At 37.9% G+C, this 26,263-nt stretch overlaps 1 protein-coding gene across 1 annotated transcript; it reads right to left on the reverse strand.

Annotated features, from left to right (window-relative positions):
* Positions 1 to 18,162: 18,162 nt before the first annotated feature.
* DRD1 (dopamine receptor D1) lies at positions 18,163 to 19,691 on the reverse strand. The gene has a single exon (XM_032211264.1). The coding sequence runs from the start codon at positions 19,689 to 19,691 to the stop codon at positions 18,333 to 18,335; it is 1,359 nt and encodes a 452-aa protein (XP_032067155.1). The 3' UTR covers positions 18,163 to 18,332.
* Positions 19,692 to 26,263: the final 6,572 nt, after the last annotated feature.

The following is a 26,263-nucleotide window of genomic DNA, read 5'->3' on the forward strand; positions in this document are numbered from 1 at the left end:
ATTTTTTGTTCCCCTTACTTCAAAACCCAAAACTTCAAATCCCATATTTTATTTTCCAGACACATTGTGCAGCCATTCAACATTTTGGTGTGGCACCAATTACAGAGAAGATGAGAGAAGGCCGGCTCCGCTGGTATGGACATGTCCTGAGAGCAGCCAAGACTGCCTACCAACTAGAAGGGTGGAAACTAATCAAGGAGAGAAGCAACTTAGAACGGAGGAGAAACTTCCAGATAGTTAGTACAATTAATCAGTGGAACAGCTTGCCTCCAGAAGTTGTGAATGCCCCAACACTGGAAGTCTTTAAGAAGATGTTGGATAGCCATTTGTCTGAAACGGTATAGGGTTTCCTACCTAGGCAGGGGGTTGGACTAGAAACCTCCAAGGTCTTTTCCAACTCTGATACTGTATTGTATAGAAGTCAATGACCGGCAACTTTGTGGGCACCCAAAACAGAGATGGCAAGACACCATCAACATGTGGTAAATGCTAGGGAGGAGGAGGAGGAGGAGGAGGAGGAGGAGGAGGAGGAGGAGGAGGAGGAGGAGGAGGAGGAGGAGGAGGAGGAGGAGAAGAAGAAGAAGAAGAAGAAGAAGAAGAAGAAGAAGAAGAAGAAGAAGAAGAAGAAGAAGAAGAAGACATGGTGCAGCTGAAACATCTAAATACATACTAAGTAGTAAAGGAATGATGGTTCAGACTCCTAGTAGGAATTGTCCATAAATCAACTATTTTGGGAAAATAACCAAGTCCAGTCTTAAAGACAATGGGGGTCTAGAATCCAGGGATCACTGATTAGCTTGGTTACTTTTTATTTAAGAAAATAAAATTTAAAAATAGCAAACCAGAAATACAGCGTCCAAAGGGACTTGTGGAAAAAGCATTTCCAGAGTGGAAGATATAACATTACCAATTTCTTAAAATATTTACTTTTACTGAAAGTCATATCTCAAGAAAATCCAGTGCAGCAATAATAAAGAAATAACTTTCAGACATAGTTTTACTTTAAGGCACTAGGCATATGAAAGTGTTAAATTAGATTGCAATCTGCAGTTCTCAAACTGTAGTGCTCAAAATATGGTGCTCCTTAGCAATACAACAATCTAAACACAATTTAAATTTAAAGGTTATTGACTTCTTAAGATTGTCTCCCCCACCAAAAAGAGAAAAAAATCCTGAAAAGAACAACTGAAAAATATGTTGTGTGACTGCATTTCTAAGCATTACAGGACAGTGAAAAGAACATCTAGAAATCAATAATGAACAAGAAGGAAGGAAAGAAGGAAAGAAAGAATGAAAGAAGAAAATCTCCCTTCCTTCCTTCTTTTCTTCCTTCCTTCCTTCTTTCTTGTTCATTTTTGATTTCTAGATGTTCTTTTTGCTTTCATGTAGTGCGTAGAAATGCATTCAGACTAGATGAGAGCCTCATTAAAAATAAATACATTCCCCATGCAGTTATACTAGTGGAAGGTCTGCCTTTCTGGGAGTCTTAATGGCCTGATTTCAGTTTGCTTGTTGAAGAAAAGCGGCAGTAAGAAAGGTTTTTGCTCTGCTACAGCAGCATTAAAGCTGGAGGGGTTATTGAATACGACAAAAATAAAACATTGGAATATAAATAGCAGCGGGGATGGCATACTTAATTGGTGCATGCATCTGGTGCATTTTCCATTCTTATAATAATGCAGCACTATAGCTCTATTATACAGAGCCTCTCACCTTATGCCCTAATTGTGTAATGTAAATGTCAGAAATGCCTCTGCCTAAAGGGAGGACACCCATAGTACAGCTTCTTGCAAAGCACCAAGTAGATAGTGATGTATGAGGACTGGGAAAAATCCTTTACCCACAGACCATGAACTTTCTTGGCAGCAAGAGAAGGAGCCCACTGCAAGATTTCCCACATTGAAAAGATACATGGAAGTAGGACCTTTGGGGGAATTCAGAAGCCCGGAGTTAGCTCTTGATATCAAGTCTACGTAGATCGTGGTCAATCTACTCCTTACAGCTGTGTTGTTCTCCTCTAATGGAGCAAAATGTCTTGCAGAGGAGAACCACTTGCCTCCGTGAATTATTGAGAGGGGGATGATCTGCTTGAGCAGCTACTTTGCTTCCATGGAAATGGTTCACATGTATGAGAGTTACTTTTGCTGTGGAAAGTTCACTGATTTTGAATTGTGGGTCTGGCATGCTTTGAGGAGGTACTCAAATTTTGACAGAGTGAAACACCAAATGAATGTGCTGTACTCTGTATCCCTATCCAGCTCTTAATTTATAACTGCTACTTTTTTGTACTATATTTGAACATTGAACATTTGAACTATATTTGAAATGAAATTCAATGGTGAAAAAACTAAGGTTCTATATTTAGGCAAGAAAAACAAAATGCACAGGTACAGTATATGTGGTACTTTGCTCAATAGTGCTGATTGTGAGAGGGATCTTGGAGTCCTAGTAAATATGAGCCAGTAATGTGCAGCAGCTGTCAAAAAAGCCAACAAAATTCTAGGCTGCATAAAGAGAGGGATAGAGTCAAGATCACGTGAAGTGTTGATACCACTTTATAATGATTTGGTAAGGCCACACTTGGAATACTGCATCCAGTTTTGGTCACCACGACGTAGAATAGATGCTGAGATTCTAGAAAAGAGTGCAGAGAAGAACAACAAAGATGATTAGGGGATTGGAGGCTAAAACATATGAAGAATGTTTGCAGGAAGTGGTCAGTGGTGGGTTGCCAAAATTTTTACTATCACTTTGGGTGCTCTTCCATGCGCAGAAGCATCTGGGTAGGTAAGCAGAGCCTTCTGCTGCCACTACTACCAGTTCACCCAATCTGGGCTGAACCAGCAGCAACCCATTTCGGAACTGGATATGTCTAGCTTAATGAAAAGAAGGACTAGGGGAGACATGATAGTAGTGTTCCAATATGTTGGGGGCTGCCACAAAGAAGAGGGAGTCAAGCTATTCTCCAAAGCATCTGAGAGTAGAACAAGAAGCAATGGGTGAAAACTAATCAAGGAGAGAAGCAACTTAGAACTAAGGATAAATTTTCTGACAGAACAATCAATCAGTGGAACAACTTGCCTCCAGATATTGTAAATGCTGCAACACTGGGAGTTTTTAAGAAGATGTTGGATAATCATTTGTCTGAAATGGTGTAGGGTTTCCTGCCTAAGCAGAATGTTGGACTAGAAGACCTTCAACTCTGTTATTCTATTCTATTACATTTAAAGTGATCATGTTCAGAAATAAGGAGACTGTTAATCATCCAGTAAAGCCATGGTGTAACTGAAGATGTCCCTGAAGAAATTGGGATAACCTTAAAATTTAAATCCATGGCTGGCTGTGGGATCTGGAGCAGTGACATTTCTCCAGAGAAAGGAGAGAGATTGGATAGTCCACCGGCCCTCCATTACATCTGCTTCTTGTGTGTAGATGGCAGGAACCAATGTTTTTGCAATCTGTTTGTGAGTTGAGTGACTGGGAGTTAAGGGATCACATATTTGCTGGTAGCCTTAATGTAGCCTTAAAGGACTCAGAGTTCAACCAATCCTTATTTCTTAAGTACTTGGAAACAACTTTGTATTGCTTTCTAAACCTGAAAACTTTGGAATATCAAGTTTTATTGGCTTTACTAGGTGAGTTCCTTCAATCCACTATAAAAGAGGTTTTAACTGTTACTGTATGCTTAAAATTTTTTAAAAGGGGTGTTAAAAAGGGTGATTTTATAAAGTTATAAACAGATAATGGTCCAGATAGATTCAATAAAAGTTGGAGATTCTATATAACCTTTCATGGGAAACTACCTTTGCTTATGTACCCATAATGTGCTTATGTATGGTAAAATATAACTTTGACATTTGGATACTAGGTTCCCCTTGCACATATGTACTAGTCATTCCTGACTCTAGGAGATGGTGCTCATCTCCGTTTCAAAACCGAAGGGCCAATGCTGTCTGAAGATGTTTCCAAGGTCATGTGGCCAGCAAGAATAAATGGCAAAGGCACACAGAATGCTGTTACCTTCCCACCAAAGGTGGTTCCTATTTTTCTACTTGCATTTTTACATGCTTTCAAACTGCTAGACTGGCAAAAGCTGGGACAAGTAATAGGAGCTCACTCAGTTACGTGGCACTAGGGATTCAAACCGCCGAATTGCCAGTTTGATTGACAAGCTCAGCATTTTAGCCACTGAGCCACCGTGTCCCTTTTGGATACTAGAAGGCACCAAAAGAAAGTAAAATAATGGCTATACCAAGCGATATTTTGGAATATTGGACTCAGCAGCTAACTTTAAAGATTTTGTTATTATCGATAGACTGATGGATGGATGAGGAGCAAGTATAGTATTATTCAACAAGAATGAAATATATTTAATATGGTCTTGAAAAAAGACAAGGTAGATAAGAAGAAAAGGATGGAAAAAGATGAAATATACAAATGAAATTGACTATTATTTTAATAGCTATAAAGAATGTACAAATAATAGACTGAAAAAATGAATTGGATAACCTTTTTACAATGGATTTACAAAAGGGATTTGTTAATATGGTCAGCTACTTTGTAAGAAAAGACAATGAAAAAGTTTAAAAAGTCAAATGTTAGCAAATTACTTGAAAGAAGTAAAGACCAAGATTGCTCTAAATAAGGGAAAGAAATATAAAGTTAATTTATTTAACCATGGTTAAAATTGATAGGCTGCTATCTCTGACAATTTTGAATCACCCTTTTTTAGCAAGCTGTTTAAAAGGATTTGTTATAAATATGAGTTCTATGAGAAAGAATTTGTTACATTTTAAATTTATCTAATCAAGATTATCATAGTTATATTATCATCTCTATTGACTTTTATATGAGGTTTGGCCATTTAAAAATAGCAAGTGAGATATAAATGTAAATGGAAGAAATTTAAGTGGGTTTATTAAATCAGATTTGTAATAGTTATGTTATTATTTCTGGCAATGCTTAATGGACTTTTGCTGATTAAGATGCAGGAGGAAGGTTTTAAAAATTATTTATAGAGAATGAGATGTGGGATGAAGACATTTTTGTATTTTAAGAGATGGTATTAAGTAAATAAATTGATTTACACTTGCTGGAAGAAAAGGGGAAGTTACTTCTTTTTTTCTTTTTTCATTTTTTGACTTCTTCTGTTTATCTTTTCAGTTTTTATAGTCTGACTAGTTTCATCTTTATATATAACTTGCAATAAAATTATTATTAAAAATAAGAAGATATATACACAGTTCCCGCAATGTTTCTGAGACAGTTCTATTTCTGCAGTGAGGGCATATCAATCTTTCAACATAAACTTCTTCCCTCAATATTCCATTTCCTTGAAGTCAGGAATCCAGTTACTTGTTCTCTGTTTTAGTATTTTTATTCTACTTCTAGCAGTGTTAAATGAAATAAGATTTTCCATATAAAGTCTCATCCAATTCCTTTAGAAAGTCATTCTGGCAGAACTTACTAAAAAAATTTATCTGTATTATTAAACATGGCATTCTCATGAAAAGGGGGGGGAGGGAGGGAGGGAGGGAGGGAGGGAGGAAGGAAGGAAGGAAGGAAGGAGTTCACTACAGAACTGATTCTTACCAAATGTTATTAAGTGTTATCATTATCTTTTCCTACCTGTCATGTTAATTAAAGTATGATTATTAGAGCCGAGGTGGCGCAATGGTTAGGGTGCAGTACTGCAGGCCACTTCAGCTGACTGTTATCTGCAGTTCAGTGGTTCTAATATCACCAGCTCAAGGTTGAGTCAGCCTTCCATCCTTCCGAGGGGGGTGAAATGAGGACCCAGACTGTGGGGGCAATATGCTGATTCTGTAAACTGCTTAGAGAGGGCTGAAAGCCCTATGAAGTGGTATATAAGTCTATTGCTATTGCTATTCCTCTTTAGTTAGATATTACATTAAGTTTTAGCATGCATTTTAACTTATCCTTTATTTTCTTTGAGGCAAAATTGAGATAAGGTTTTCTCCTTTTATTTGAATGATGCCTGTATATATCATTACTCTTCTTCCTTCAATACAATTACACTATAGCAGTGAGACTAACCTTTTCCAGACCGAGTGCACAAAGTGTGCATGTCCAAACCACCCAAAATGCAATGTGCATGCGCACATGCCCCCCACATACATCCACCTGCATGTGCACACACATACACATGTACACACCCTGCCCCTGCACATATGCGCATGGCCCCCTGCACATGCCCCACCCCCTGTGCATGTGTGTGTGGCCCTCCCACATGTGCCCCGCCCCCTGCGCATGTACAGCAGAGACCTGACAACCAGCTGGCTGGCAGGACGCACACACGCATGTATGGTCGAGCTGAACTGAGGCAGCAGCTCATTTGCCCACAGAGAGGGAATTGCATGCCACCTGTGGCACGTGTGGCATAGGTTCACCATACCGGCACTATATCTTACAAATTATAATTGATACATGGGATCTGGTTTAAGATTTAAGATCTTAAGATCTGGGATCTGGTTTAAGATTTAAGATCTGAAAGCCCTTTTAAAGGGTCATTTGGAGAAGAATTCAGTATCTGTGTACATATATTCTTGTTTTAGTAAGCAATATATGGAATAGTAATCATGTTTTACAACATTAAGGCCAGCAGCATTAGAGCAAGATGATAAAATTATTTTGCCTTTAAAGAGAAGAGAAGACAAATATAACAGATAAGCAATTTTTAAAAATCTCATGTTTAATCTCACTACAGGATTAAATGCAGCCATCTTGCTGAAGCCAAGCAAGTCTAGAGTCCAGCATCAATTGTGTGCCATCTAGGGATTTCATGAATGCCATAATGAATTCCCCACTAGAAGAAAGGCAGAATATGAAAATGACTAAATAAGTAAATCAATAGCCTAATGTCATTAAAACAGTGTGAGGACTTAAACTGAAACAATCTGAGTTCATCGTTACTAACAAGTAAAGCAAGAATAGCATGAAAATACTTGAGAATGGATTCCTATCTCTGATGCAGAGCAGGTCTTTAGTCACATGGAGTTTTCACGATGGAAACCATTGTCTATAAAAAATCCTCTTTCTCATTCTTGGAATTTTGGTGATGTAAACCCAGGCAAATGTGAAATCGGGTTGGAGGATAACTGCCAGAACCGATCAATACTCCTTCTCTTCTTCCTTTTGAACCACTTGCCCTGGCTGTTGAAACATGTGGAGAAGGAAATGTGGAAAATTGAGACAGGTATAAAAAAGTGCATTTCCTCTGATTCTTATATCCTTTCCTATCACCTCTTCTTCAGTGCTGCAGCCAGCAAAGCTTCTCTATCTACATTGTCCTTTGCAACCGAGGATAGGAAAGAAATATGACATTTTTACAGGAAGCTCCATCCATAAAAGTGTCCTCTGCAGAATCAGCTGTTTGTGTGGAAATGCCAACTCACCTCAGAGATGATTTGTGGAGAGATGGATTCACGCTATCTCCCATCTCTTTAGCAAGTTATGAGAGTATCATAAATGTATGAACCAAAGCCATAAACTGGGCTCACATTCCTGATTAACATGTAGCATCTCAGTGACAAATTCAAAGAAATGAGCGAAAGGTGCAAAAAGAATACAAAGTTCTATTCAGCCTAACCTAGCTCCTTCGGTTTTACACTAACAGAAACAAAATAAACAACCTAAAAAGCAACAAGCTTCACTTATTATGCCACTCTGTTATGTATGAGGGTTCTAACTGGATTACATCTTGTCTACAGTACATAAGCAGAAAAGCATTTTGGAGCCTCGGAAGGGAAGGGGAAAGGGGAAAGGAGGAAAGGAAAGGAGAAAGGAAAGGAAAGGAAAGGAGAAAGGAAAGGAGAAAGGAAAGGAGAAAGGAAAGGAAAAGAAAGGAGAAAGGAAAGGAAAGGAAAGGAAAGGAGAAAGGAAAGGAAAGGAAAGGAGAAAGGAAAGGAAAGGAGAAAGGAAAGGAGAAAGGAAGGAAAGGAAAGGAAAGGAAAGGAAAGAAAGGAAAGAAAGAAAGGAAAGGAAAGAAAGGAAAGAAAGGAAAGAAAGAAAGGAAAGGAAGGAAAGGAAAGGAGAGGAGAGGAAAGAAAGGAAAGGAGAGGAGAAAGGGGTAGGGGGGAAGGCAAGGGCTATTTGAAAATGTTTTGTGTTTCTCTCCCATAAACCATCATAGAAATAAAAGCCATAAAGGTACCACATATAATATTATTTAAACTCTTTACTGTTAGAAAACAATTTTAATCAAAGGAAATACTCTTGAATTACAAGGTAAAGTGAGGTCCCTTTAGCATAGCAGTAGAAAAGTGATTTATCATAGCCTTTTCTTTTTCTTTTTGTTTTTAAAACTAAGTCTAAACCTAGAACCAAGGGGTTTCCTGTGGTTTCCTAGGCAAGACTAATCAAACTGAGCCTTACTAGCCTCCTTTAGCCAAGTAGGCTGCTTACACTGTGTAAACTGTGTACACTGCGTAAACATCTGTAATGACCTACACAGCAAGCTGTCCTTCGCAAATCCCCAATTTTTAATTGATTGGCATGTATTGGATTGGTTAATCATTCAGAAAATGCCTTATATCTGCCTCATTGGTAGTAGGACAACTGCAATCTTCTTTTATTTGTGAAGGTTTGGTCTGTCAGGACAGGTAGTCCATCCCAGTTATAGTAGAAATGGATCTAAATGACAATTTTGGCCCCTAGAGAAGAAGTGGGTTTCTGCTGGTTCACCCCAGTCTGGGCGAACCAGTAGTGGTGGCAGCAGGAGACTCCACCCACCTGCTCATACGCTTCTGCACATGTGCAGAAGCATCACATGACCATACAAGTATATGAGCAGTAGTAAAATAAATTGAAACCCACCACTGCCCTAGAAGTTTATGCCTGTTGTACATGAAAAATTGTGATGGTGAAAATTATGTTTGAACTGTTGATAATTTACATTGTAGATATAAGACAGTGAACTAAAGTCTTCAAATAAACTGGTCAAAGCAAATTATAGACATCTCTATAAATACTTAATCCCTCATAACTGGATCCAGAGGTGGACCTCCTCTCTGAAAATTTACAGCGGAATCTAAATTTAATTAAAAATTAAATTTTGCTTGTGCTGAACAAGACTTCAGATAAAAGTTTGTATATTTCATTGTTATATAACTGCATTCTAACATGGGAGCTACCTGTCTGGCGACTGAATTGTGATGGTGTGCATTAAGTCCATCTCAATGACCATCACTGCTTTTAGCAGACACATCCTTTAACCATAATTTCTTAATATTTAATTTTGAAACTTGGATCAACTACCAGTCCCTTTAATTGAGAAAAATGCATTTCTTTCTTGCTGCTTTTCTACATTATTCAAAATATAACCTTTATCTAGATTGAATTTTTATTCACTTCAGCTCAGACCATTATTTACCTTGATTCAGATCTAAAATAGAGATATCAATCGTTTTTATCTGTTGCCTTTAAAAAAAAAAACTTTCCTGAAGAAGTGGAGAAAATATCTAGGTGACTTTAAGGTAGTCACTCTGTCTTAGCCCAGCTCACATCCCACGACTGCTGTTGTAGGAAAAATAACTCAACAAGTTATTATAAAAAATAATAAAGGAGAGATTTTTAAAAATCAGAAAAAAAGATATTCTGCCATGGATGCCCCTGTAAGGGATAACATCTCCCACATAAAGTTTACAAGGACAATGGAAGTTTGACATGGTTCAGTTTTAGTTTTCCTATTTGGGGGCAAGCATGCCCTTATTTACTTGAAAGAATAGGGGTTAATATGTATAAAAATAGCACTCCTGCTTAGTAAAGAACTTACAATATTCCCAAAGGATGGATACTATACTTAAGAGGTCATGAAAATGACATCAATTTTCTGCTTTCCTTTACTGGAAATAAAGTTCTACTAAAGCTAGGTCATGGTTGAACCCCCGCAACAAGGATACAGAAAAACATCAATTTTTCTCCTTTATTGTTTGGAGCTTCAAGAAAGAATGCCATCTGCATCTGTATGTATCCTGTCCCTTCCATGTTCTGAAGCTTCAGAAGTTCCAGTATAAAGCAATAGGACAACGGCATTCAGTTTAAAGTGTAGCATCTACAGCTTATAAGAGTCTTGCATGTCTTCAAAGTCATTCAGTTCAACTCAAGATTTCAGCTTTATCAAAACTGCACTCACATCCCCAGTCTTTTTCTACACTTGAAAGGCTAAGAAATTTACTACCACAAATTGTAGTGATGGCCAAGTCATTAAATACCAAGAGACAATTTTAGAGAAGAATTAAAATGATGCAAGCCATGTCTTCTAATGATGGATGTCAGGGGCAGAAAGAATATTTGTAAAGGGCTGACATCTCACATAACAGTTTCAAGGGCATCTGATGGAACTCCTTAGCCACCCACCACTTGGAAATATATGCTGGACTAAATACGCCCTTAGTCTGAATCAACTTTTTAAAATAATATTTTCAAGATTCCTTTAAAACATTACATGGAAGATCAGAAGGATCAGCCTTTTCAGTGACTTATTGTGCCACATTGGGTCATCTCTGAAGCCACTATTATTTCTGTAAATGATAGTACATGAAATCTATCTCTGTGCTGGTAATTGACTACAACATTTTATTAATGGAGCTGTTATTAATAATATAAATTGCATTCCAGTTTTCCGTATCAATGAGCCCAAGCAATTCATAACTCAAGGACAACAGTATAAAATTGCTCATTGAATAAATGGGGTCTCATCCAATTTGGTCCTATATCTTTAGCTTTCAGTACTGCTTCCCCTCCCCCTTCATAAATGAGCTGATTGACCTTGCATTTTATCTCCTTGTAACAAGAGTCAGATTCTGCTGTTTGAAAAAAAAGAAACAAAAACACTGCATTTGACTCCAGTCACATATATTTACACCCTGAAGGTTGACTACAAGGCTGCCTAGTATTCATCCCCTTTTAATAAGCTCTGTGTGGGATTGACTCACCATAATAATAGCAAGATCATTTTCCCAGTCTGTCAAAGACTTTCTGGAATAATATTAATAATAATAAATATATTTTACTATAGTCTATACAGCAACATATCACAACCAAATAACATTTATTTTCTAAAATTAACAATCCACAATATAACTCTTCTTCTATAATGCCAGATCATGTTGCAATGATTAACCAACAGCAGCAAAGCAGAACCACAACTATTTCAGGGACCAAAGTTCCTTAGCTGTCACTCAAAACTTTGATGAAGGTTTCAAGTTGAGGAAGATTCTCTTATAGTTACTGGAAACAGAGTCAAAGTACAGAAAGACAAACCCAGCCTACTAGCTTTTCCTCTTGGGGAAATCCAGTACCATATGCCATCAATCATGTTTCCCGAGCCTTGTCATGGTTCCACAATTTCCAATCCTTCCTCCTTCTTTGTTTCTGTCTCCTGAACCATTCCTGCACCAATCACCTCCAGAATGGTAGAGCCAGCATTCATAACCACCATGGCAGTACATGGTTGTGGGTTCACATTGTAAACTTGGTTATAAGGATTAGGGATGGGTGGATTCTGCTTTTTCTCTGTGTGCCTTCCCATATGGTGCCAATGATGTAGAATTATAGGGTTGGAAGGGAGCTTCAAGGTCTTCTAATCCAATTCCCTGGTCAGTGCAAAAAACCTCATACATTCTGGACTATCCATTTTTCTTGAAAACCTCCAATTATGAATCACTCATAACTTCAGGAAGCATACTGTTCATTAATTGCTCTCAGTTTAGATGGATTCATCTCAAAATGTGTGTGTGTGTGTGTGTGTGTGTACATTTTGTGGGTGGGTGGATGTAGGTATGTGCATGTGCATCTAAGGTACATATTTGTACAAAATTGAAAACTAAGAATATTTAACATTTGTTGCTCTATCAAATGTTAACTGTAAATTCAAAAACCTGCCTATCAATTTGTTCAGGATATGATTACTACTGTCAATGCTAAAGTCTATGCTCCCCATAATTTTTTCATAGCCTGAGGATCCTTTTATTTAATCTGGATTTTCAACTATTAACAGAGGTGGACTGTGACGTTATGACCCGTGACATGTAATGAACAGAAAGTAAAATGTGTAAATTCCTATTGAAGCATTAAATAATTACCCTTTCTGATCAAAATAGGTAATCCTACCTTGCTTTCTCTCCAGTCCTTAGCTGATCTGAGAGGAAAAAAGTCCGCCAAACTGAAAGGGTTAGGCATTTATTTTTCTTTCTCAAATTGAAAATCTGTCTCACTGTGAAATTTTTCACAAATAATATTTGGAATGGCCTCCTAAAAAAGATAAAGTGCAAACTTCAACAAAGATGTTTGTCATACCGATAGAAAATTATCTCTGTTTCATTTGTATTAAAATTCAGATTCACTGTTTGCAAAAATCAGCATTACAAAAATGTTTGCACACTTCTGCCTGAACACTTCTTCCAATCCAAATAGTTTTAACAGCGTTTTCGTAGCATTTTCCATATATTTTTCTACAACTTGGGTATTTTATGCTTATTATTAACAATTACAAATCAACACCCAGACAAATATGAATTGCTGCATATATTTCACCTTCTTTATATTTGGAGAGACATTCATGTAAAAGTATTTTTAGATTCTATGTTTTTATATATCATTTTTTCTCATCCGTCTCTGTACAGGAATTATATGGGAAGGCTACTCAGAGGAACATTCTGATTTACTCTTCACCAATACACACACTTAGTTTTCTGGCTTTGAGAACTCTGCCCTCAAGACTGTGCAATTGAAATTTGATGGCAAACCACTAAAATAATTCTGGAATTATTTTTTTTTTTTGAGTTGTGAAAAACAATGAAGAAGAAAAATAGATGCATTAGAAGACTTGAGAGGTTTAATGCATCTATTTTACTGGGGAAGATGCCAAACCCCAATCTCCAAGCATAAAACCTTTAAAACATATGAAGAAAACAGTTCCAAAAATCCTGGCTACACCCTTTCTGTTGCTGTCAATGCAATGTCTCCGGGAAGCTAGGAAAATTAATGTTTCTTTCTTATGTTGTATTTGTTTGGTTTGGTTTGGTTTGTGTGGAAAATGTATGGATTACCCTTTATAGAGTATTACACTGGTGCTGCAGAGACCCAGAATCAACTCTCTATCCTGCCCCAAAGGATGATGATGGCTATGTGCTAATTAATTTCTCTCATCTAAAATACCGCAGGCTTGTTCTGGGAATGAATTGACAAGAAGAAAACCACGTACACTACAAATGTTCTAGCTGTTTGGAGTAAAGACCTTAACAAACCTTTAAGTAAAAACTACCTTATTTTGTACTTTATCTATCTCTTATTTCCTTACACTACTTACGATTTCACAAAAAGCTAAACCACTACCTACAATAACTCAGATGACATAACTTTAACAGCATTGCCAGAGAAGCTATTAAAATGACAAAGAAGAAACAGATGAAACTCTGAAAACCGATATTTGAGGTTATTGGGGTTTTTTTTTCTAAAATGCTAAAATGATTAGGAAGAAGGTATATAAGCAAGCTAATATCATTTTTTATAGGATGTATTTCACACTGGGATACTTTGCCTAGAAAAAAATAGGGGAAATTACAGTTTGAGAAAATGTCACTGAGAAGCCTTAGGAATAATTGAAACAGCACGGTTTATTTTTCACCATGTTTCGCGATAAAAGCTCTTCCCAAAGAGGTGAAAAGCCAGGATGCTGAATGAATGGAAACAGAAGGTGTCATGATGCTGCTCCAACCTCTAGGCATTTGACAATCCTTTGTAAAAGTGTCTTTGAAAGAAACTCAACTAGAGAGGAATGTGGCTGAGATAAACGAGAGAGAAACATCCATAGGTTTGTATGTTTTGAAAAAAAATAAATCAGGGAATGTTCTTTTTTTCTCCCTTTTTCATAATAGTCAGGCTCATCCAAGAGACTGATGAAAGGAAATGCCTAGAGCAGAATTAAACAAATATGTCTAGATCGCCACCAGCTTGAAGAGGGATGAGACCAATTGATGAAGAATAAGACTGTCAATGGTTACCAGCATAAATACACTCTGCTGCCTCTGGGGAACCGAGATGCCATGCCTCAGTTGCTGGCAAGGCTTCATCGTCATGAAAAAGCTCTTCCCTGATGCCCCACTTGCAGCTTCCCAGTAGCATCTGGTTGGCCATTCTAGAGCTGAATGCTCTGCCAGGCAGGCCTTTGGATTTGGATTTAGCAAGCTGCTCCTTAATTTAGATGCTCATGTATAGCATTCTCTCTCTCTCTCTGTCTAACTTTTCATACTGTTTGTAAATTGATTGTATGCAATATGTATATTTGGCAGCTTTGTCCAGTAAGATACATGAAAGGAATTCAAGACTGGACACAGCCCTCATCCCTCTGAAGGCAGTATTCTTGGATGATACTATGTAAGCCTTATGGATAATACAAGAAGAATTAAATATCTGTAAATACTCATTTCAAACTTTGGGTGTGGTTCAGTTACTTGTCTTGAGGCATGTAGCAGAGCGAAAATAGATATTAAATCAAATTAAAGCTACACATTGGGAACTGGGATATCAGACAGTGAACAAAACACATGTCCACAATAGGAAGAAGCTCAAAGTTTCCCAAAATGGATTTTATCTGTGCTATTTCATTTTATTGCGCATGAATGGCAAGCAAGCCTATTTAAATAACTCAGCAGAATTTCCACAGTCACGTTAACATTCATTTAGTATCATGGGGAGAGAAAGAAATGAACAGAGAGCGAGAAAGAGAGGCTTGAAACTCTTTCAATCTGATAATCAGAAGCAAAACTATATGTTCAGTCCTCCATTTCAGACAATCAGAATATATAGGACTGCAGAAATCAATGAACATTGTGGTGTGAAGTCAGGAGACCCATATAACAAGCTGTTTTTCAGTACTATGCACACACAACCCCACAAACTAAGGAAAACAGAGAGGTAAATGTGAAGAATACATATACTGATTCCAGTAAGATAATATGCAGGAAGTTACATGTTCAGAAAGAATAGATAGCCTGCTTTAACATTAAAAGCACAGAAGAATTTAAGAATGGCAATATATCGTACAAAAATGTCTGATCAACTGCAGCAGTGTAGCCAAATGATTTAGCCCAGGTCCTCCTGATAATCAACCAGACATTTGCAAAAAACCTATAAGCACCCACAAACACATTATTGTTTCCAGCAGCCAATATTGAGTAGTATTCTGCCATGGGTAGCCATTTATAATGAATATCCATGACTGTAGAACTTTCTAAAAAATTGTCTACTTCCCTAAAAAGCCATCCAGTTTGACACTCATTGGGTACATCTTGAAGAAGCAAATTTCATAAAACCACAAGTCCCAAGGGTGCTTTTTCAAGAGGCAACTGGACTTTCTGGTCTGTCTTTGAAGATATTTCGTTTCTCATCTTGGTTGCTGCTTGAAAAAGCACATTTGGACAACCATGACCTGGATGACTAAGGATCTCCTTGGACATAAGGCCATAAGTTCCCAGTGGAAAGGTCTGATCCTATTATAATGTATACATACTTACATTATCATTCACATGAAAGTTTGCACACACACACACGCACACACACATACATGCAGACACATATAGAGAGACGAGGACATATTCAGCACGAAGACTTGGCAGGAGATTTGCACTGTTTCTTGGTCCTGGTTCAAACATCAGGACAGATCTGTTCAGTGTCCAGAACAATTGAAATAAAGTGCCAGTTTTCTTCTACCATGTTTTACTATTGCAAATTTCAAAAAATCAAAACCAAAGCCATGAATTAGACATCCAGTTCCCTGAAAGAAGGAGGAAATAAAGCATGCCTGATCATTTGTTTACCCCTGAATTATCAGAATGCCCCACCCACATGAGCGGATAGAGCAGTGACTCGCTTTTAAAAAACAGGGGCAAAGAGTTTGTTGCTCAGGGCCATTGACGTAACGATGTTTAAATCTTTCGTGATAAAAAAAAAGTATTTCATTATTGTGACTCTTTTTTTAAAATTTTTTTGCAAACATTTGTTTTCACATTACATCAAAATGCTTTGTTCTTTACAACAGAGAAAACAGTTTTTGCACATAATCACTGCTCGTCTTTCCCAGTAGTGCTGTGTGTTGACAGTAGTAACCCTCCAAAGACTTTTTTTCAGATTTATCAGAAGATGCAGACAATCAAACTTTTGCATGGAAAAAGGGAGTTTCTGTACTAAGGGAACTCTATTTTTCTGCCCAATTCTTACAAGGATAGAAATCAACTCTGTCCCAATACATGAGACTGCAGACTGCAGAAAAGAAACTGCAAGAGACGATTCTTAGTTGATCTTCACCAGACATTAATTAAATGTCACAAGAGGTTCCAAAACAAACAAAAAGGAAAGTGGGAGGAAATTGCCGATTAGTCAAAACAACATGGCAATAAAAAAAAGCAAGTTTTATTTAATAAATATAATGTAAATCGCTTTATTTGACCTTATGTTCACAAAATAATTTTATTATATGTATGAAAGCAGCTTACAGGCAATAGAATTATGAAAACATTCACAATACTTGAGTAACACAGACCTGATTTAGGAAGTATATTTTTTGTGGACCTAATTTATCTCTTACATTTCTCCTTTTCTGACTATGTCTCAATGGATGGTGTATTTTGTTCCAAACTCTGAAGGGTTTTTGCCATCATTCAATCATCATCACCATCTAATACACATGTTTGTAAATTACTTTCGTAGCTTTAACATTCATTATTTTTATTTAATATGATTAAGGGACTGTGGGAGGAATTTTGGTTTCCACAGAGCAAAAAGAAAACAAATTTTGGCCACTCTAGGAACTTGCAGGAAAGTGAGGAGGAGTTTTGTTGTTCTTTTCATTTTGTGAGAATCCAAAATCAGAACGAGGCACTATTTTCTATGTAAGGAGCAGTGAACAAAAGTGAAAATTAAAACAAGCAGATTTAAGACAAACTGTGCTGCTTCCACATGGTACTAGCATTCCTATGTTGATTTTTTTTTTTGTACCCATTTCATAAGAGCACAGAATAGTTTTCTGGATCAGACTAAGTGGCATTGCATTCTCACAGTGGCAGGGCAGAGGCATATGGAAGCTGGCATAAGAACAGCCCTCCTTCTCTCTGGCATATGCCTGCACAATTTGAAGCTCTGTTTAACTATCACGGAGAATATTGGTGGATAGATCTACCCTCCCATTGTGAAAGGGGTTAATTATTCTCCCCCCACCCCCGCCAAAAAGAAATTTGAAATAAGAGAAATCTAAGAGGATTAGTTCATCTTCGAAATAGCAAATATAGGTGATGTTTTATTTCATAGATCACCCTATCTTTAAATTAGTGTTCATTTTTCATTGGTATTCCTCTTAGATCAATATGCTATCTACAGCTTCACATGCTGGCATTCAAGCAAAGTTGACACAGACTGAAACTTGAAAATAAAACTACAGCTACACATTTTATTTCTAGAAGGTCACAGTCTGTATAACTTGTCGTCAAGTGATTCTGATCTTCTGCTTCAGAAAGAACCCACAAAACACCTCCCTCTCTTTTTGTGCAGCAAAAGGTACTGGAGATTTATCCCTTTTGCTGCGTTTGGAATACCTACAAGTTCCAAAGTTAGCTAGACAAAGCTGTAAATTCTCCCTTTTTTCTTCTTCATAAAGTGCTGACTAGTAAACAGATCAAAAATGCAATGAATAACACCATACATACAAATATCCTAAGTTGTGTTTTGTTTAAACATATGAAAAAATACCCAATTAAATAATAAATAAAGAAAGCCAATATTGACACATAATCTTCCTACTATTAAAAATATCCCATTCTTATTATAAGGCTGTATTGATGTTCAAAATTGTTTTAAAAGGCATCCACCTAATCTGGCAAGTTATCAAATTTTTCTTGCAATGTATAAACACCCACAAATGACTATGCAAGTCAAATGGGAATCTCATATAAATCTATTACATTTTATTCACACAGAGAATTAAAATTAATTTCTCCAGGTCTGTTTCTGCAAACATGTATCCACTTAAAACTTTTTTTTTCCTTTTTTTGTTTTTTTGCAGCTACACCGTACCTACATATTTGATTCATTTCCATTCAAGATGAACAACACAGAACAATCTTTAAATACAATGTATGAAAGGTGGAATTCTTTTTTAAATTTTATGTTTTTTGTCAAACAGCAGCTGATTAAGTTCTGGATTTTATGTGATGGCTTTGATTCTCACAATAGCACACCTTCTTACTAAAAACAGACAAAAAAAGTTGAAAATCTTTCTCAAATGATCATATATTGTTTTAATGAGTCAACTTTACACCTCAGGTTTTATGCTGGCCATTTTGCGTGATTGGAGTGATCTTTTCCAAAGACACATCAGCCTCGAAATCCAAAATACCTGAGAGGGTTGGAGAAATTTTTTCCAAGGTTTTAGAGAATACTCCCTCCTCTTCTTTTTTCATTATGCCTTCTTCTTCTGGGCGGAGGACCGAATGGGGAATCAAATAGACAAAATTGCACTCTTTGGGGCTAGAACCTCTTGGTTCAAGCTGACTGGAAAAACCCATACCCCCGTTGTTGTTGACACTAACTGTCTCTATCGCATTAATGGAGAAAGGACAGAGTCTATAGCAGCCAAGAAGAGTGGAAAACGCCTTGCGGAAATCTGCATTGAAGGCATAAATGATCGGGTTCAAGGAAGAATTGGCCCATCCGAACCAAACAAAAACGTCGAATGTGGCAGAACTTATACAAAATGGCTCTGCTCCCTGGGATGAGATACTGGACTCACAAAAGGGCACCATGCAGTTCAGGATGAAGAAGGGCAGCCAACAGCATACAAACACTCCCATGATCACTGACAAAGTCTTTAAAACTTTAGTCTCTCTCTTGAAGGACATTTTGAAGGAGCTTTCTGGTTGCTGGCCATCCATACTGTTCCTGTTGCCAGCAGTGGTTTGACAGTTCTTAGCATGCACCGCTGCTCGTTCCAAGGCTGATATACGTCGTATTTGCTTTTGAGCAATCCTATATATCCTTGTATAGGTGACTATCATGATGGCCACTGGGATGTAAAAACTAATAAGGGAGGAAGAGATGGCATACATCCTGTTCAAACTGGAATCGCAGTTGTCCATAGCCACACCTTGGAAACTGGCATTTAAGTCTGAAAAGCTTCTGGTTTTAGCTTTGTGCCAGTTCAGTTGTACAGGGATGAAGGAAATCAACACAGACAAGGTCCACGCCACACTGATCATGACAAAGGCTGCCCTGGGGGTCATTTTCCTCTCATACCTAAACGGGCTGGAGATGGCCCAATATCTGTCCACGCTAATGACACACAAATTTAAGATGGAGGCTGTGGAACACATGATGTCAAATGCCACCCAGATGTTACAGAATGATCCAAAAGGCCAGAATCCAGCTATCTCAGCCACAGCTTTCCAGGGCATGACCAAGACGGCAACTAAAAGATCTGAGACTGCCAGAGAGATCACAAAGAAGTTGGTCACCTTGGACCTCAGGTGGCGAAACCTAATGACAGCTGCACAGACCAGGGTGTTGCCTAGGAGTGTGGAAAGGATCAGCAAGGAGAGGAAGCAGCCAGTGAGGATTCGGAAGCAGGAATCTCTTTTCACAAGCAACCCTTCCCCGTCCATAGTGGTGTTGTTCCAAATCATCTTTCCTTGTCAGGCAAAATCATGCCACAGGCCTGGTAGGGGCATCAGCTCCTCGTGTTCCCACACAGCTTACAATTTAATTGCTCAGAACCAGGCAGGCATCCTAAGATTCGTGTTCAAGTCTCTGGTCTTGGGAGGATCCCTTTCTCTCTCTGTCTCTCCTCTCTCTCTCTCTCTCTTTCTCTCTCAAAAAAAACTTTAAAAAACCAAAAACAAACAGATAATCCATCACAACTTGTGGATCACATCAGGGCTTACCCTCCTTCCCCACCTATCCCCCCCTCTGCCTTTAAAAAAACGATCTTCTTTTAAACATTAGCCAAAAATAGAATACTCTTAGCAAAAACAGGCCAGTGGGAGAAAAATCCTCAGAGAATTCTGTATAGAGCGTAATTACTTTTCAGCTTGCACTTTTTCTCACTCAAATAGATTAATGATTCTTTTAACTAGCCCTTCTGACCTAATGAAGTGTAACTCTTCAAGTGTTCTGGTTGCTGATAAAATTTCTCATCCTTCTAATGGATGGACATCTTAAACCCACCTCAGCCTTCATACCTTTCTGCTCTGAAATTAAAAGATCAGTTCTGCCTTTGTACGTAGCCTCGAGACTCAGTTCCTTTCATTGTTCCAAATAGTTTAATAAAGATTCATCGTCCTAGAGGCAAAGAAAATAAATTTACATTTTTAAAACATTCAAAAGGTTTATAGAAGGATCATAGTTTTGCATACAGAAGAAATTCTCCATCCTACCTTTCGGACTTCTGTCGCTTGTATCTAATCCAGGGAAACATTTTTTTTTCTCTTTCTTCCAACTTTATGTTTAGGATTTGAATTGCATAGCAAGACGGTGGGTTACAATCACAGCAAGCGAATTCATTGCTTTGGGAATAATATCCTGGTGGAAGAATGCTAAGCAGGCATTGGGTTTTGGGTTTTTTTAGCAAAAGCCACCAGAGTGAACTTTGAGGACTCTTCTGGATTAGCCTGCTCAGGACGTGGACAAGTTCCTTCAATTCCAGCCAGCCTTTATGATTCATGTGGGTATCAAAGCAGTCCCGTCTGGATGTTCATCACCCAAGTCACGCTTTGTACATCCTGCTGAAATGCCCCATCAGGATGAAATCATCCAAAGCAAAGACATGATATTTCCAGTTTTCTGGCAAAGATCTTGAAAAGTGCTGATGATCTTTTAGTTTTCATTGGAAGAATGAAGGAGAAGAATAACAACCAATCCAGAGTTCAGGTCTCTTTCGACCTGGATGTTTCAGCTACAGCCCTTGTGGTTCATGTGCAAACTCTGTGCATCAAAGCACAGAGCACGTTACTTCTCAAATGTTAGGTGAAATTGTCAATGGTTCCTTTTCCTTCAAATGCATCGAGATAGGGTAGTTTCCTCAGATTCTTCTGTGCTCTAACCTTAAACATGCATCTACGAACTCGTAAGTTTTCTCTTCATCTCGCCAAGCCGACAGTCCTGGAAGTATTGGCTTCATTTTGCCTGGAGTGATAGAGAGCAACATAACCCGGCATGGAAAGATTTGTTTGCTTGAGGACTTTTTTCTAAATCTCAGAGGAAGGACATCCAGGCATGAATAACATTATAAAGCAATATATGCACCTAGATTTCCTGACCTTAAAATATCTTCTCTTGCAGGAAGCTGTCTTTCTCTCTTTCTCTTCTATAGCACAGAACAAGTACACTGTTCTCCCTATGTGTGAAGGAACAATGGAAAATTAAATTCCACAATATTCAAACATTTGAATATGCCATCCTAATTTTAACTCCCCACTGCCACTGTGGTTGCATAGTGGCACGCAAGATCCTGCTCGTCTTTCTAAACAGTCAAGGTATATAGATTTATCCTCCAGTCATAAATAAATGGGCAAACATGATCCCAAGTGATCTTTAAAATTACTCAGCCGGTTGTTATCAGGCATCCAATTTTCCAAGCTATTTGTGCAAACTCTAGGTATAATTATGCATGGCCACACATGTGTATTAAGACTTAAGGATGCCTGAAAGATGTTCATCCTCCAGAACGTATGAATTTTCGTTCTTTTAGGTCATGATTTACGAAAAGAAAAACAAGGGGGGGAATCAAAATGCTCTACTACCAACACACAGTCAAGCCAAAGAACCTGCCTGCTTATGAACCCAAACCAGCTGCCATAAACAAAGACCATGCATAACTCAAGTTGATGCTAAGGGCTGAGGCATGAACTTACCATATAAAGAAGTTGTTTATGAGGGTGGGCCATTCCTGAGTGCTGATGGTACAAACTCCCAGCTGAAAGGACAAGACTCACTTCATCTTTTTGCCGCGGTTTATTTCTGGTTCTTTTCTTTCCTCTCTCCTCCCTTCCCCTCCTTTCTGCACTCGACAGCAAGGCACATTCACTTTCTCTTTATATGATTCATTGTGTTGTTCACCAACTTCAGCAACTCAGATTTCACTGTGAAGCTGGCTCCCTCTTCTGGTACAAATGAGATAGGCATACCCAACAGGAACGGAATCATTCCCCATTGTCACCATTATATTCACCCCCGTCATGCTGTTGTGTTCCTGGGAAGGGGAGGGAAAAGGGAAGAAGGGAAGGATAAACAGAGTTATTGGTGCATTAGAATATTTCCTTCTCAAAGTAAATTGAAAGCTCTGGGACAGGAGAGGGTAACAGAAGAGTGACTTTGGGAGTGTCTGGTCAGCATACGTTCTGAGTGGCATCAGGCAGAACTATGTTTGAATTCTAACAAACTCCCAGAAATAATATATTTCACCCTTGAATTGGGAATTTTTGGAAGAATACTTTCATGTTTTGGGACTCATTTGCTAAATATATTCACTTAATAAATAGATCATCTGCTGCACGCAGTTTGTTCTATTTTATCTTTAAACAAAATTCTACTTTTCATCCAAGCCATATCCTAGCCACCTTCTGCTTTAAAAAATGGTTTGCTAAATGACATCAGAGTTTGCTAAGAAACATATATTGAAAGCCTGATATGCTCTTTACACCAAATTAGCAATAGCAATAGCAGTTAGACTTATATACTGCTTCATAGGGCTTTCAGCCCTCTCTAAGCGGTTTACAGAGTCAGCATATTGCCCCCAACAACAATCCTGGTCCTCATTTTACCCACTTCGGAAGGATGAAAGGCTGAGTCAACCTGAGCCAGTGAGATTTGAACAGCCGAACGGCAGTCAGCTGAAGTAGCCTGCAGTGCTGCATTTAACCACTGCGCCACCTCGGCTCTTCAATTCAGAATTGCAATGAAACAATTCCCAGACTCTGGTGGCTGGCATTGGAAAATATGCTGGATAGGATCCAGGGTCAAAACAAATATATATAATAAAGTATTAAAGTATTTTTAATACTAAAATGTTAAACAATGTTTAATATTAATATTAAATATTAATGAACTGCTTCTTGCCTGTGAGTAGTAGCTGAAAATAATAATCTTTTTGGGAAAACATTCTTAGCCACTAGAAAATCTGCTATTCCAAGGCAATACCTGTCAAAAGCTTTGAACTTGGTTTCTGAACCATCCCCAAGGTTGCCACTGAACTGTAAATTTGAATATAAACAAAGGAGAATATTGTAAAGCATAAGAGGCAGGTTGATTAATTTACTTATATTTTGACCTGGTCCTCTCCATCCTTTTGGCATGCAGCCCTAGCACATTCCTGATCATAGAATTGAAACTTGCTGTGATTTTTTGCAGTAACTATTATTTCTTATATCTTTCCTTTTCCCCCTCCCTCCCTCCCTCCTTCCTTCCTTCCTTTCTTTATTTCTTTAACAACCAGGTTACTAACTTATCAATTGTAATGGTTCACTTAACAACTGCGATGAAATGGGGCAAAACATAATTAACACATATCTCGCTTAACAACAAAACTTTTGGACTCAGTTGTGGTTGTACAACAAGTAGTCAATATTTGGCCTGAACAAAATGCAGTTTGGAGTCAAAGAAAGCAATACATTCATTACAGGGCATGTCAAATTTTTCAACTTTCAATTTCCAAACATTAGGGGTGCTCAAAAATTGTGACATGCCTTTTCCTGGGAGATTGTAAAGGTATTTTGGTTACTTTACTGTAATTTATCTGTGCTTGGTAAGTACAGTATTTTTTGGTCTATAAGACACACTCCCACCCCCACCCCTCAAAAAAAATGGGTGGAAATTCCCGCCACTTGGAACAGTTGATTGGCAATATTCTGGGAGGCTGATCCAACCGCCAATCAGCTGCTCATGCTAAATCAGGATGTGCTGAAGCTGACCAGGCTGTTTGCTGTTTGCTGCAATGAGACAAATTGCTGGAAGACAGAGGCAGGTTTTTTTTTTCTTGTTTTCTTCCCCAAAAGCTAGGTGAGTCTTATAGTCCGGAGCATCTTATAGTCTGAAAAATATGGTAATTAGATAAATATCATAACTTTTTAATCTTGTGTTTGTTTCATTTTGTGCACTGCCATGCTCATCATTTATTCATCACAAAGCATGTGCTCTTTAAGCATGGCAAAAGAACTATGAAATGTATGTCTGTGTTGGTGTAACAAGCGCCAACAGAATTTATAACTAAATACTTACAATAAGTCAGAAGAAATTACAAAGAGAGGTTGTCCTGCCAGAGATTATTTTCTCAGTGGTTAGGATACTGTTTTCTACTAGGATATTGTTTTGAGGGTTTAATGGTATTGTTTTGGTATTGGTATTGTTTCCAGGAGAAAATATCCCAATCAAGAAACTTCCAAGGAGAAAACCACAACCCCATCAACATATTGACAGGGCAAGCTAAGCTATATAAACAAAGAACACTGACTAACACTGATGATGTTACCTAATCAGAGAGTGAAACATTTGCAAGCAAACAAGCAAGCTCAGAGAGCACCAAGAACTCAATAGACTATGCCTCTACTTGGTTCATCACATCCCAGGCACCGAGAAACATTGGAAAAATTTATCCATAGACTTTCAATCCATGCACCCTAGGCTCTACATTATCAATAAAATACTTTGTGCATTTACTAGTCAAATAATAAGATTGAAGTTTTGAAAAACCCTACTGTTATTATTTAAGGTGTTTCAAAGTTAGTGGAATTTCAAAGTTAAGAGTGGCAGAGTGGTTAGAGTGCAGTACTGCAGGCACTTCAGCTGACTTCCGGCTGCCTGCAATTTGGCAGTTCAGGTCTCACCAGACTCAAGGTTGACTCAGCCTTCCATCCTTCTGAGATGGGTAAAATGAGGACCCAGATTGTTGGGGACAATAGGCTGACTCTGTAAAGCACTATAAAATGGTATATAAATCTAAGTGCTATTGCTATGTGCCAGGTAGATGGAATGCTGGGAATCACTTAGCCCCATCTCAAGATTGAACTCCTCAATGTATTCTTGACCTCTTGAGGTGACTTAATCCATTGCAAGGTTGCACAGCTTGAAGGCGGGTGCAGAAGCCACGTTTCACCTGTGAGGAGTGATTTAAGAGTTAGCGTCCCCAAAGTGACAAAAACTACATTGGATTTAATATGATTTTCATTTAAATTAAGCTCAAATGTAATTCAGATAATGTGGTTAGTACGATTATCCATGAGTCACTTGTTTAATAATGTTACATTAAAAATTACAAGCCTTTGGAGGGAGCCTATGCAAGCTTTAGCTTGTTCTTCTCTCTGTTTGTTCAAGGGCTGGTAATTTTCAAAATTAAAGAAGAAAAGAAGCTTTCCAAAGCTTCTTTGGAAATAATAGAGGCTAAATGAGAAATGGTTGTATGTGGAGTAGGCACAGGGTAAACCTTTCTCACTGCCATCTCATTCAGATCTAGAAGGCCAAACTACAGCTGATTTTGACTGAGGAAATGTGTATGTTTCTGCTATACAAGAAGACGCCACAGGAAAAAAAGCAAAGCTTAATTTATTTGGACTGAGCTATTTTTACAAAGATCAAAACCAAACCTACCAGAAAATACACAACATTATGAATAATCAAAACAAGTGCTTACATAAAGGCTTTCAGGATAGCATCATTGCTGAAAAAGAAATTTTCTTTACTAGATTTTCAAACATATAACCACTAACATATTGATTTTTTAAAAATCAAAACTTGCTTTGTAAATAAAAGAAGGGAGAAAGCATCATCAAATCAAAACATTCTTCTTCCTGACCAAACCTCTGGCTGCATCATTTCTGAAATCATCATAATGCTACTAATACTCTTTTTTGTGTTATTACTGCTATTGTTATGGTTTATAGCACAGTCACCAGAGGTTTAGACTGTATTTGGCATTTTTATTCACCTATTGGGTCCTTCCCAGGAATCTGGGATAGGCAGATCTTATTGTTTGATGGTATTAAAGGTATTTTTGCAGGATGTAAGTTGTGTGAACTAAAGTCGTCTTTTCAAATTGACTGAGGGTGATATTGTCAATGCCAATAGTGTTAAAGTGGAGCTTCAGATGTTTTCAGATTGCACCTAAGGCACCTATTAAAATTGGTACTATCTTTGCTTTCTTTTGCCACAGTCATTCTTATTTGTAGGTCTTTGTATTTTGTGATTTCCCCCCCCCAAAAAAAGTTCT

The sequence above is a fragment of the Thamnophis elegans genome, chromosome 2 (assembly GCF_009769535.1).
Source record: "Thamnophis elegans isolate rThaEle1 chromosome 2, rThaEle1.pri, whole genome shotgun sequence".
In the NCBI taxonomy this organism is placed as follows: Eukaryota; Metazoa; Chordata; class Lepidosauria; order Squamata; family Colubridae; genus Thamnophis; species Thamnophis elegans.

Coding starts and splice junctions, on each gene's coding strand:
- DRD1 (XM_032211264.1), bottom strand. CDS start 19,691: ATGATTTGGAACAACACCACTATGGACGGGGAAGGGTTGCTTGTGAAA.